The 14,368-nt window shown below is 48.7% G+C and overlaps 1 protein-coding gene across 6 annotated transcripts in view; it reads left to right on the forward strand.

Annotated features, from left to right (window-relative positions):
• ANKZF1 (ankyrin repeat and zinc finger peptidyl tRNA hydrolase 1) overlaps positions 1–14,368 on the forward strand; it is a 217,242-nt gene that overhangs the window by 171,130 nt on the left and 31,744 nt on the right. For all 6 annotated transcript variants that reach the window (XM_086954366.1, XM_086954363.1, XM_086954368.1 and 3 more), the window contains exons 12-13: positions 3,064–3,541; positions 8,763–8,874. In XM_086954366.1, coding sequence (XP_086810492.1) covers positions 3,064–3,541; positions 8,763–8,874 — 590 coding nt within the window. The remainder of the gene's footprint in view (positions 1–3,063; positions 3,542–8,762; positions 8,875–14,368) is intronic.

A 14,368-nucleotide genomic window follows, 5' to 3' on the forward strand; every position in this document is an offset into this window, starting at 1 on the left:
AGCTTCCCACATGGGTTAGGACAGGAATATTCCACTGTTAGTCCAGAACCAATAGACTGTGGATTCCTTCTTTAGAGAGCCGCTCATTGACTGTTCTCCGTCAGGGAGAGTTAACTCCATACGTGAAGTCTCTGATCTCTCAGATCCTGGTCAGGTTGTGCGAGAGTTGAGATGGCCAGGAGCTTTGTATTCTTCTTCCTGGACTTAGTGTATCTTAGATTATGTCGGAGTTTTGAGTGTGAAGGAAGGCTGTGGCCCACAGGACTTGGTACCCATCACTTCGAAAGACTCCTTGAATTTCAGTACTGCTCTGACCAATGCTAAGCCAAGGTCACCCCCGTCCATGAGGCTGACTGATCGCAGCCAGACCCTCAATAGAAATACTGAAACCAGCACTAAGGGAGTGACGTCCCATGATGAGGATGTCACAGTCCTTGCAAAGGTTCTTCAGGCACTGTCCATACATCGTCCGCCGGAGATGGAGGGCCTGTATGATTTGGAAGGAATACTGACCTGCTCTTTGGACTGCTTGGTGCATACCAAGCCCCATTCCTCTGACCGGCGCATGAAATGTGGGAAAATAATAATTCTAAGTCTCTCAACTCCAGAGGTTTCTGAGATGATGGGGATAGAAGGTGGAAACAAAATGCAACTATATGTCTGACTTCCACTGCCCCTCTTGTCATTCAAGCATGGATATCTACTCCCTACCGGAAATTAAACTCTACTGAAAAGGATCCCGTCTTCATTGCCAGTCCCGGGAAACCAGCTTACAGCCGGGATGAGCTGAATTATTTGCTCTCGGATGGGATGGATGGATGCACCAAATATCTCTCCTTCATCCTAAAGTCTTGTGGCTTCATCGTTGGTGTGGAATTACCTTTCAAGCTAAGAAAACCCAGACATCATGGTACAATCTCTCTCGTGTGTAGAATGCCCAGTCGAACTGCTCCATGACACTGCTCCAGCTTTGCTTCTCCCAAATCCGGACTGTGGAAAGGACTTGCTCTTCCGTGTTTTTTATTTCACCCCCATGAAGCAGATCTACCTTTGAGGAAGCTGCAGTGTTATTGGGACTAAGGTCCTCTTCATGGCTTCATGAAGGTATGCCGGCCTGCCTTTGCACTTTTCAGAACAGCCCTGTGTCGTTCAGCTCCACCATCTCGTGTTTAACACTTGTGTCGACATCAGAGTGGGGCTCTGATGTGAGGGGAGCAACCAGAGTGAATATCCTTGACGGATTAAAGAGGCATCCTCTTCTCAACCCAGGCACTTGGGACGGACGTTAGGCTGAGGGATACCGTCAGAGGCATTAGCCCTTTTGCTTGTAACTCTGCTGGGAGACTGCCTACCACTCCATGCCTGTAAAAGTCTATACTTGAAGGATCTTCCCTTCATATAGGGAGGATGCCTGTTATGTGCTTCGAAGTGTGGGACTGATTAATATTTGGGTTCATTGGGTGTGTGTACTGCACTGAAAGGTGGTTTCTTTCGGGCTGGGCTGGTTGAATCCATCTAGAACATCCGATCTGCGTGTACGCCACCTCTGTTCCCCTCCACAAAACCTGTTTATGTGGTGGGTCAGGGTGGTCTCCAAACCTATTCCTATTCCTGTGGTATCTAGTGTAGGTTTTCTGTGCCCGCACAAAGAGCACCCCTCCCTATTTCCTGTGTTGTGACCATGTTCCCTGGTAAACGCGCTGCAGATGGAGGCTTACCTTGTCCCACTGTGGACACTGGGCAGGGAGGCCGTGAAATCCTGCAGGTTTTTCCCCTCAGTATTGTAGGAACCTTTAGCTTTCCAAAATGTGACTTGAGTCGTCCCGAGCCTGTGGCTGAGGGCTGCCTCCACTTCCATATATTTTGAGGTTGAAGCACAACATTTTTTAAAAGATCTGAAAGTGAGCTGCAGAGCTGAGAGAGGAATGGTCCTGTCTGTAACAAGCAGCAAGGAAATATAACTTTAAGAAAATAATAATATATATATATTAAAGATTTATTAAGCTTGTCAAAGAGAATACTTTCCTCATTATGACCAAAAGTAGACAGAAATTGTAAAACACAGGTACAAACGACTTTCTGCCAGCTTGAAAGTAAAGTGATTGGAAAACTGTGCCAGAGGATTTCTGGCCCAGCCCCTAAACCCAGTGAAGCGCCGCTGGTGGATCTGAATGCCCCTTTGCCACCAACCAGAGAGAAGAAAAAAGAAGACTGGGTATTTCTGGTGGGCACTGTGCCAGGCCCCCATTGCAGTTTTTTCTAAAAGTGAGTATTATTGAGATCCTACATAGAATTTAGGACCTAAAGGAGGCAAGAAAACGTCCACTTGAAATGGACAAAGTGTCCAATTAGGACAGTGGCCAGTCTGGGGGTCCCTCTCATGGCTTGACTCTGTTATTTCAATGATTGGCAATTGGCTGCCCGGAGATGAAGTGAGCCAGTGTTAGCTGTTGGTTTTAGACTCCGATGCGCTCGGTTTTCCTGGACCGAAAACATTTATTAGTAAATGTGTGTACTACATATGTCATTCGATAAATTCAGTCATTTTAAATAAATTAGTATTCTGTGGAAAGTTGTATGTATATATTTATTGTTGTAAATATGGTCACATAAAGTTGTGCATTACTGCAAACCTGAAAAGGTGTGATTGTCCAAAGTAAAATAACTTATATTGGATGGCAGACACCACACGGGACCTTCAACCACTCCCTGTCATCTTACCTTTGTCGTGGATATTCAAGGCGAGGATTGACGGTCCAGAGAGATGTTTGATCATCTTTCTGTGCCCACTTTGATGTTCTTTGAATCTTAACATTGAAGTGTATATTCTGTTTAACCGAATGCTGGTGCATGCTTTGTGCAGTGGGATGCCAGCAGTCCATCAATCGCCAAGGTTGAGTACTTGGTGGATGGTTTGGACACTTACGGGGCCTCTTCCTTGCTGGAGGAATGGTTTGTAGGCATCTACAAGGTTCTAATCCTTAAGAGTGAGCCTCTTGAGTTGTTCATGACCTTGTGCTGTGTATGGTTTATATTCATGTCTCCGCTTTCTGCTTCCCTTAGATGATGCTTCCTACCAGCTGCGGAATGACCTGTTCACAGCCTGCAAGACCGGAGATGTGGACTTGCTGCAGCGCCTCCTGAGAGCGGTGATCGGTTGTACTACAGGGAACGGGACTGAAGGTCAGACAGATGTCCCAGCCATCGCAGACCTCTCTGCAACCATCACAAGCCAAGCTGCACCACAGAAGGTGCCTACTCTAACCAGCGACAACACAGGTCAGAACACTGACCAGGTCGAAAGCGAGCCTGAGATCCTGACACCTAGCCGTGGTGAGGATGAGCTTGACCCCTCAGCTGGTGTAGAAGATGAAAGGACGCGTACACAAGATCTGGCCAGCAAAGATGTCCCCCATGTCCGCCCTTTGTTGAACGAGCGCATCGACACAGGAGGGTTCACGCTGCTGCATGTGGCTGCCACAGCTGGACACAGCAGGGTTGTGACCATTCTGATGGACGCGGGCTGGGACCCGGCTCTCAGGTAAAGCTGCTGGGGAGCCGGCGGGGGCTGCAGGGTCTGACTCCACACCGGTGACCACGCATGCGCTGACGCTTGACCTGAGGCTTATTTACTGCTTTCTGTCTTCAGTCCTTTCATACTGAGGACCTGTGTGTATATGTATGTGTCCCCAAAGTACACACGTTTTCCAATAATGGTACTGAGAGCTTTTGTCCCTTTGCACAAGACAGTTACCCTCTGAGGCAGTGCTGCTGTGAGGGTGCTCTGTCTTTACTCCTCATGAGGTCATCTTGGATGTGTTAAGTGTTTGTTCTGTTTGTAGTATTCACTAAAGCTACCTTTTGTGTATTCTCTCTGTAGTGCCCCTGGATTGTTTTCTAGGTATTCTGGCTGCTGTCCCCGTTTGATTTCTGGCTGTGGGGGCCTGGTGTTGCCTTTGTGTGCCCTCTCTATGATCACTCTTCATTTTCTGGTCTCTGTTCCCTTGTATCAGGTTGTGTTCCTTAATGCTCCCTATGAGTATGGTAAATTGTCCATTGTAAGTTTGTCAGACTGTAACAAGGAAAGCACCCCTTTGCGTGAGTAAGGCTGCACTCACTGATTTTGATTCCTTTCTGCGGGTTTCTAGTTCTGTACCTTAGCACAAGTGAGCAAGTGTGTGTCTTGTCACAGAGTGTGCAATGTTACGTGTGCCTTGCCTCAAAGTATTACAAAATAGCCCATAATTGCATATATTAGAATTAATTAAATATGGTAGAAAAGGAATAAATCCAAAAATTGTTCATTAGATTTTAAACAGATTACACATTTAGGAAATGTCTTGTCACATTGGACATTAAGACACAAAATGAAAATGGAGACAATTTAAATTGAGTCCAATGAGAGTCAATGTTTTGGTGCACGTCTAATTTAATTGTGGGATGATCATCAGGACAAAAAGTAGTCTTCTAATTATTCCTGTTCGTCATAGCGGAAATCTAGACAAATATCATATAGTCAGAAATTAGGAGCATACTTCTTTTGATTTAAAATCTTTAATGTTTAATGGAGAAGGTCAGTATCCATGTTAGAATTTACATCGCCAATGACGAATGGATAATTGTAAATGTAAATGCCTGCATTTGTAAAGCGCACAGCTACGTCCTACAGAAGTGTTCCGTCACTGTCCGTATACCGCCTAGGAACCCGTCCTGGCTTTCCCTGTGAAATGTCCACTCCTGGGCACCCCCAAGGTGAAGCCAGGCATCCCAGCGCTGTTGGGGCCGTTGTGGGGATTAAGCAAGCTATTGCCAAGAGTTGCAGAGTGGGACCCATGATTAGAATAGGCACCGAGGCGAGAATTACCAGGTCCGAGGAAATTGAGCCCAAGACCCGCCGAGGCAGGTATTGAACCCTGGTTCCGGGCCAGACCTCTGCATCAGGGTCTGCCGCTTTAACCATTGAGCCACACTTCTCCACTTTCTTGGTCAATGAAACACAAACATGGTATTGATAGATTAACCAATCATGAGGGAGAAGAGTTGTTTATCAAACATGTCTTTAATGATAGGAAGCAGCCGAGACTTTCCTATAAGCAAGGATCTTGAATGCAGTCATCCAGTAGCACCTCCCGAATAAATATTAGTATTGACAGCGCTCACTAATTGACTAAATACATTAGAGTTGGTTCCAGTTGAACACTTTGCTGCCACTAGACATCATCAACTTACCATGTCAGATTGCCTGGAAGTACAAGTTCCTCCAGTCCAGCACTATGACTTAACATAAAGCATATAAAATACAATAGCTATGCCCTGTACACTACACAGTCACTTTTTAAATCTCTGCACATTTTCTAATCTCATAGATAAATACTGAATAATGTACTATTATGTGATTGTTTGAAGGTGAGAAACACCATATCATCAGGGTATCCGAAGAGCTGGCAGTATTAGTCTCTGTGTGACTGTGGACTATCTGAATGCCCAGATCACCCGGAAGGATCACGTCAACCAGACGGGAGGAGGCATCGCCATCATACACAAGAACACCATCCGCATCTCGACTAACTCCGACGAAACCTTCAACGCCGCCGAACATCTGCACTTCCAGATACACACTGACCCCAAGACCACCCTCCGAGGCACCCTCATCTACAGACCACCGGGACCACGCACACAATTCAGCGAAGACATCGCAGACTTCATCAGCCCGCACGCCCTTCCCTCCGCCGACTACATCCTTCTAGGGGACCTCAACTTCCACCTGGAGAACAACAACGACAGAAACACCACCGCACTACTGGACAACCTCGCCAACCTCGGACTCCAGCAACTGGTGACCACCCCCACCCCCTACGCCGGCCACATGCTTAACCCCGTCTTTTCATTCAGCAAGCACATCTCCTTCAGCCACGCCACCGGTCTCCACTGGACCGACCACAGCTGTGTCCACTTCAGCTTCAGAAGAACTATGACCCACCACCACCCGCAACAGGTCCCCCGCCGAAGCTGGAGCAAGATCACCGCCGAGCAGCTCACCTCCTCCCTCAGCCAGAACACTCCCACCAGCACAACGGACCCCAACGAAGCAGCCAGCAACCTCACCAAGTGGCTGACCGCCTGCGCCGATGACCTCGCACCACTAAAGAACCCTCCCAACAGACCCGGCAGCAAGAAAACCCCCTGGTTCACCAACGAACTCAAGGAATCCAAGAAGAACTGCCGCACCCTCGAGAAAGCCTGGCGGCTCGACCAGACCACAGACAACAGGACCGCCCTCAAGCACGCCACCCTCAAACACCATCAGCTGATCCGCGCCACCAAGAAGACGGCACTCAAAGAACGACTGAACAACAACGCCCACGACAGCAAGGAACTCTTCAGCATCGTCAAAGAGTTCTCCAACCCCAGCGCCGGAAACAACGACATCACTCCCTCGCAAGACCTCTGCAACTCACTCGCCTCGTTCTTCCACCGCAAGATCGCCGACATACACAACAGCTTCGACGCACAGACCACGCACCCTACCGCCGAACCAACGCCCGCCACCACCACCCTCTGCAACTGGACCCCGATCAGCACCGAAGACACCACCCGCACGATGAACTCCATCCACTCCGGATCACCAACCGACCCGTGCCCACACCACGTCTTCAACAAAGCCGGCGCCATCATCGCACCCCATCTCAGAGACACCATCAACTCCTCCTTCCACACCGCCACCTTCCCGGAGAGCTGGAAGCACGCCGAGCTGACCGCCCTCCTGAAAAAACCAACAGCGGACCCCACCGACCTCAAGAACTACCGTCCCATCTCGCTCCTTCCCTTTCCGGCCAAAGTCATCGAGAAGACCGTCAACAAACAGCTTGCTGCCTTTCTCGAGACGAACGGCTCCCTCGACCCCTCGCAGTCCGGGTTTCGGGCCAACCACAGCACCGAGACCGCCCTAATCGCAGCCACCGACGACATCAGAACCCTGATCGACAACGGGGAAACAGCGGCCCTCATCCCCCTGGACCTCTCTGCGGCGTTCGACACTGTCTGCCTCCGCACCCTAGTGAAGCGCCTCAGCAGCATCAGAATCCGAGAGAAAGCGCTGGAGTGGATCATCTCGTTCCTCACCGGAAGAACCCAGAGAGTCCGCCTCCCTCCGTTCAGATCCGAGGCCACCGAAGTCATCTGCGGCGTACCACAAGGATCTTCACTCAGTCCAACCCTCTTCAACGTCTACATGAGCCCCCTCGCAGCCATTGCACGGCAACACAACCTCAACATCATCTCCTACGCCGACGACACCCAGCTCATCCTCTCTCTCACCAACGACCCCACCACCGCCAGAGCTAACCTACACGAAGGGATGAAAGATGTCGCCGACTGGATGAGGAACAGCCGCCTTAAACTGAACTCAGACAAGACGAAAGTCCTCATCCTGGGATCCTCACCCTCCGCCTGGGACGACTCCTGGTGGCCCCCGGCACTGGGCACCGCTCCCAAACCAACGGACCACGCACGCAACCTGGGCTTCATCCTGGACTCCTCCCTGTCAATGACCAGACAAGTCAACGCCATCTCATCCTCGTGCTTCAACACCCTGCGCATGCTCCGCAAGATCTTCAGATGGATCCCCATTGAAACCAGGAAGACTGTCACCCAGTCACTCGTCACCAGCCGACTGGACTACGGGAACACCCTCTACGCCGGAACCACAGCCAAACTTCAAAAGAGACTCCAACGCATCCAGAACGCCTCCGCACGACTCATCCTGGACATCCCCCGACACAGCCACATCACCGGACACCTGAGAGACCTGCACTGGCTCCCCGTCAGCAAGAGAATCACGTTCAGACTCCTCACCCACGCACACAAGGCCCTCAACGACCTGGGCCCCAAGTACCTCAACGACCGCATAACCTTCTACACGCCCACCCGCCAGCTGCGATCGACCATGCACGCACTCGCCCCCGTACCACGCATCCGCAGAGCCACCGCCGGAGGAAGATCCTTCTCCTACCTGGCAGCCAAGACTTGGAACTCCCTCCCCACTCACATTCGGCGAACCCAAGACCATCTCTCCTTCAGGAAGCAGCTCAAGACCTGGCTGTTTGAGCAGTAACATACCCCCCTCCCAGCGCCTTGAGACCCTCCCGGGTGAGTACCGCGCTTTACAAATGCCGTGATTGATTGATTGATTGATTGTGTGTGCCAGCTCTGCAGAGCCACCAACAGCAATGTATCCGAAGAGCTGGCAGTATTAGTCTCTGTGTGACTGTGGACTCTCTGAATGCCCAGAGTGTGTTCTGTGTGTGCCACCTCTGCACCGCCATCGACAACAGTGTATCCGAAGAGTCGGACAGTATTAGTCTCTGTGTGACTTTGAACTCTCTGAATGCCAGAGTGTGCCCTGTGTGTGCCACCTCTGCGCCGCCACCGACAACAGTGTATCCGAAGAGTTGGACAGTATTAGTCTCTGTGTGATTGTGGACTATCTGAATGCCCAGGGTGTGCCCTGGGTATACCACCTCTGCACAGCCACCAAAAGCAATGTATACAGAGAGTTGGACAGTATTAGTCTCTTTGTGACTTTCTGAATGCCCGAGTGTGCTCTGTCTGTGCCCCCTCTGCACAGCCACCAACAGCAATGTATCCGAAGAGCTGGACAGTATTGCTCTCTGTGTGACTGTGAACCTTTATGAATGCCCAGAGTGTGCCCTGTCTGTGCCACCTCTGCACATCCACCAATCGCTTTCTGTTTCTAATTTCAGGGATAACTTGGGGCAGACCCCATTCTCCACGTCTGCAGACAAACTGACCAGAAATGCCTTTCGGAAGTACCGAGCTGACCATCCAGAGAAGTTCAATTATATCAAGGCCCAGGTGCATTATGGGATGGAGATGGGTTAGGGGGAAGTTTGGCGACTACGGGGGATCCTGGCTCAATCACAGCTCCTGGAGCTTGAGCAGGGAGGACTCTCTTCTTTTGGATTCAGTCATCTCTCCTTGTCCTTCTATTCTTTCTCTCTTAATCTCCCTCTCCTTTCCTGCTTCTCTCTGTCCCCTTCTGTGTCTTTCAGTTTCTTCTTCTCCTCTCTCCTCTGTTCCTCTCCCCCTCCATCCCTTCTCATCGCTCTATGCTATGCTAGTTGATAAATTCATACAGTAACCAAAATATGGGTGTAGGCGCCTACCTATGTGTACATACCCGAATAAACATCAGAAACCTTAATTTGGCAGCACTCAAACCAGGACTGGCACTCATCAATTGAACACAACTTAGTAGCTCTCCAAGTGCATTCTGGCTAATGTGGTCTATCTTTTGCAAAGCTGCAGTTCAACCAGTGAAGGTGGAAAGGCGCAGCAGGCTATAGGAGGCAGACTATGTTGCTTCCTTCAGCTCCCACTGTATTTCCTTGCTTCATATGGAGTGGACGCCTGCTGTTGACTCGCTGTTACAATATCTTGCTGTGGACAGGGACCCGGGATAGAGCCTAAAAGAAGTCTGGAGTCAGAAGTTGGTTTGTGTGCAGCCACATTTGCAGCCAGGGAGCCTCTGTTATCGCTTCCTCTGCAAGGAGATGATGCCTGCTGATGGCATGCTTTTGCAATATCTATCTATAAAAGAAAGTTGAGTGCCTGTGGGGGTCGGACGCAGCCTGGCTGGAGGCTAAGGCTGTGCTCAACGGGGGGGTTGACTGCCTTTGGCGAGAATGGATGCACGGCCTGGCCTTCTCCTGTGGGCGTTGAGTGCCAATAGCGAGGTTAGGAGCAGTGCATGGCTGGATGGGCCTTTGGCTCTGTGCAGGGGGGCATGGTTGCCCATGGGAGGATTGGGCACAGGCCTGGCCAGGGTCAACCTCCCACTCTCCTCTGTAAATTGCAAATTGATACTTCTATAGCGCACTACTCACCTGCAAGGGTCTCAAGGCGCTTGTACGAATACCGCTGTGGAACCCATCCTGGCTTTCCCTGTGAGGCGTTCACTCCTGGGCACCCCCAAGGTGGAGGCCAGGCATCCTTAGCGTTGTGGGGGCCTTTGTAGACAATAAGCAAGCTATTGCCCAGAGTTGCAGAGTGGGACTCCATGATTAGAATAGGCACCGAGGCGAGAATTATCAGGTCCGTGGAATTTTGAGCCCAAGACCCGCCGAGGCGGGGAATTGAACCCTAGTCCCGGGATAGACCTCTGCATCAGGGTCTGCCGCTCTAATCATTGAGCCACACTTCTCCACTCTGCACATGACCTTTGCCCGTGTGCAGCGGGGAAGTTGCCTTAATATTGTAGGAAAGTAGGATCTTTCTGGCATACATACCCCCACATTTTGCCTGCCGTGAGTATTTTTTCACAGTAGTTCACTGGGATCCTGCTTAACTTCCACAAGATTGGACACGAGGCGCTAGAACTCTGGGAAATTTATTTTATTTTTTATTTTTATATTTGTAGAAGCAAAGCTGTTTTCACTTCTGATCCCCCATTTGCACATGGTTTATATTGCATATGAGAAAATGATAAGCTAGATTAGCTAAGAAAAACGTAATGCAAGTTCATAGAAAACAAGGAGGCCTCGCTTTTGCACCTCAAGTAGACATACACTGTTTAGGTTTATGTATGCAGTTCCTAAGTGCAAGTGTGAGTGTTCAGGTCTGAGAAAAAGTGCCCTCACACACCCCGATGGATGTCATGCTTCATCATTGGGCCTGCTCCTCATCGGGCCGGCGCTGCAATGCCCAACGGACACCTGCGATGGGGCTCTTTGGCAGAGATCTTTTTCAAGAAGTGATAATAAATGCAACGTTTAGGGAATGTGCGACAGAAACACCCTGCAGCGTGTGGTGGCCAAGTGATCCCAGTGTTGATGAGGTGGTAGTGAGGCATTCATTGACCATAAGGGGAACTCATTTGTAGCTCCTTTGTGGTGCCTCGATGTGCTCCAAAGTGAGAATTAAAGGGAAAAATCCTGTGTGTACTAGCACATGATGTAGAATTATTGGATTGACTAATTAATCATAACTAGCTCGTCGTGATTATTGTGGCAAATTATATTGTTTGTATATCCCTGAAAATAGGAGCTCCTTTCCAAATCATAGTTGTGACACAGACTTATAATCTGACGTAAATCATTTAGCCAACCATAAAAACACGAACACGACAAACAGACACATATTATGGGTCAGCCCACTAGTCGCATTGGATGCAAAGGGCTATTGTGAACTTGTTTATGACCCGAAACGAAGTTAGCCACCTAACTTATAGTTCGTGCGACAGTACACATCTACACATACACAATGCAAGCAAAATGCGCAGCTCTGTTTGCCATTGCTCTCATCGTGATTATAGGCAGTATACGCTTAGGGTAAAAAGGCGCTTTCCCTACAATGTCCGGAACAGACTGCTGACTACCACTCACTCCATATGTTGCAGGTCTGTGATGACGGGAGCTTTAAACTGAGCACGTCATTACGACCTGTGTGTGGATGAGAAGTATACTGAAAACAGGCGTTCAATCACAGTCATTGATTTCCGTTGCCTTACGGGGAGCTGTGGCATACTTTCTACAGCGTATTCAAAGATTTCCATACTCATGGAAGGCGGCGTAGCAACTAGCCGTGTTCCTACCCCTGGGTCCCGTAAAGGGAAGCGCCGGTGCGGGCTTTGAAGGGTTGCACGTTAACGTTAGAAACAGAGGAAACACTGTAATGCTAACCCGGTTGGCCATCTTGGGTGAGTTTGTAGTCAATTGAACAGACCCTTCATTGATGTATTTAAGCGATCACAGATCAACATGCTTATGGAGGTTGGATGTACCTCAATGTTTGTGTTTTTTTTACAGTTAAGGTGTAGTACCACCTTACTGGGATACATAAATACGTCCTATTCGATATATGTTATGTTCGTAGGTAGAGGGTTATTTCAAAGGGGCCCTCAGGTGACTAGTGCAAGCCCATCCTTTTCGCTGTTTTTTTTTACACCTAAGGTGTAGTATCACCTTATTGGGATACATAAATTAGCCCTATTTAATATATGTTATGTAGGTAGGTAGGTAGAAGGTGTGCCTCCAGGACCCATGAGGGTTGTTTCAAAGGGGTCCTCTGGTGACTAGTGCGAGCCCATCCTTTTCGTGGTACAGTGACTGGTAACCCTGATTAGAGAAAGGTTTTTTTTTGTTCATAAGTTGTGGTAGCCCGCTTGACAATCGTTGATTCCCAGTGTGGAGATGAGTTTATTATATAGTATTTCCCAGGTCTCTGGTGGGGCACGGTCCCACTTGTGTGATAGTTGGGGTGTACTCAGTGAAAGATGTAAGGGATAAATGTTCTGATTAATTTGCGTCAGTGGAAAAATGTGAATGTGCTGATTAGTTCAACTCACCCCAGGGGATATAGTCATTCTGCCCTCTGATATGAGAAGAGAGCCTGAAGACCGAGTTTTGCTCCTTCCTGAAGAGAGCTTCCTTATGTATTTGGGGGTGGGATTGCAGAATAGTCCAGTGTAGGTCATTAAAAGTGTGGTTCATTGCTGTAAAGTGGGCACACATGTTGGTGTTTGCCTTCTTACATCTAATATTGCTTCTATGCTCAGTTATTCTTGGTTTCACATGGCGTGTTGTCATCCACACATATTTGAGTTGGCACGGGCAAGTGATTAGGTAGATGCAGTTGTGTGTATTGCAGTTTGTATGTTTTGTCTGCGTCCATGTGAAGGTGTTACTTAATGTCACAACTACGCATTGTCCACATGCCTAGTGGCCAACCAACCACGGGGGCAGGTTCAATATTTGTTGTTGTTGTGGCTCCCTCTTTTTGGGTCTGGTATTGATCAGCATGTCTTTCAGGTTTGCTGTTCTTTTAAATGCAAATCTGGGAGGACTAGGTACATGTTCGCCAATCTAGAGAATCCTCCAGTATTTTCTTATTACCCTTCTGATCATGTTCGATTCTGGTGTGTACGTGTTCACACAGGTTAAATTCCTTTCCTCAGGTTTAGGCTGTGCTTCCAAGAGTGCCTACCTGTTATTATTTCGGGCTCTCTTCTGGGCTGTTCTTATATTTCTCAATGGGTATTCCCCTTTGGCTAGATGGTTAGTGAGCTCAGACTATTGATTGATGAAGTCACCCAGGTTGCTACAGTTTTATCGTATCCGAAGGAATTGCCCATAAGGTAAAGTCTCCTGAAATGCTTTGGGATGTGACTGTCTGTGGGCTTCTGTTACGTCCTTGTCTCCAGTTTGTCTGGCTTGAGGCTAATCATTAAATCCAGGAAGGGTCATTCCTGGTCAGATGTGTTAGCCGTGCATTTTAAGTACAGGTTCAAGCCATTGACACAAGGGACGAAGGCTTGGATATTTCCTTGACCACCCTTCCAAAAGACAAGGATGTCGTCAATGTAACAACACCACAGAATGATGTTCTCTTTGCAGGGGTTTGTGTCTGTAAGTATGAGCTTGGCCTCGAAGTCTGACATTTAGAGACATGCCAGACTGGGGGCGAATGTACTGCCCATTGATGTCCCTTGTGTTTGATGGTAGAGACGGTCCTGAAACTGAAATGTTTTCCATCAGTGCTATGTTAGCGCATTCTATAATTAAACTTATGGGGGTTGTTGCTATCCATGTGTTGATCTCAGGATCTCCTCTACAACCTCCAGTGTTGCTTGTTGGGGGACGTTCGTGTAGAGGGCCTCTACATCTAAGGTCACGATGACATCCAACTGGAGGCCCTCGGTGTTCTTGGTCTCAATTAGGTTCAAGATATCCCTTGTATCTTGAACGCATGAGGGAGTTTCCTTTACCAATGGTTTTAGGTAGTGGTCACAAAACTTTGAGGGGGCTTCCAAGACAGACCCTATGCCCGACACTACTGGCCTTCCTGGTGGTGGTTGTGTCCCTTTGTGTATCTTGGGAAGGGTGTAAAAGTAGGGCAGTTTCGGGTTGTCATTGATCAGAAAGTCTGCCTCATGTATACTGATCCTTCCCTGGTTAAAGGCCGCTGTAACTATGGATTTTATTTTTGTGATCAAACGTGCAGTAGGATCTTCCTGTAGGGGAGTGTAGTACCTTCTGACAGTTAATTGACGGAGGCATTTGTTCCTGTAATCCATGGTTGATCTTATGACAATTGCGCCCCCTTTGTCGGCCTCTATTATGGTTATGGTGGTGTCATTGGCCAGGTTGCGAACCACTTCATTTTCCTGCTTGGAAGTATTGTGAAAAGCCCTGTTGGTGTTAACTTCTTTTAGGACTGCTTTCTCGAAGGAAAGAACCTCTGATGGCACCATACTTGCGTTGGGGGTAAAAGAGGAAAGTTAATGTAGACCAGAGTCCGCTGGTGGGATTTCCCGTTGACATGCAAAGAAAGCTTGTAGTTGTATTTTGCA

This window comes from Lissotriton vulgaris, chromosome 2_1 (genome assembly GCF_964263255.1).
Source record: "Lissotriton vulgaris chromosome 2_1, aLisVul1.2, whole genome shotgun sequence".
NCBI lineage: Eukaryota > Metazoa > Chordata > Amphibia > Caudata > Salamandridae > Lissotriton > Lissotriton vulgaris.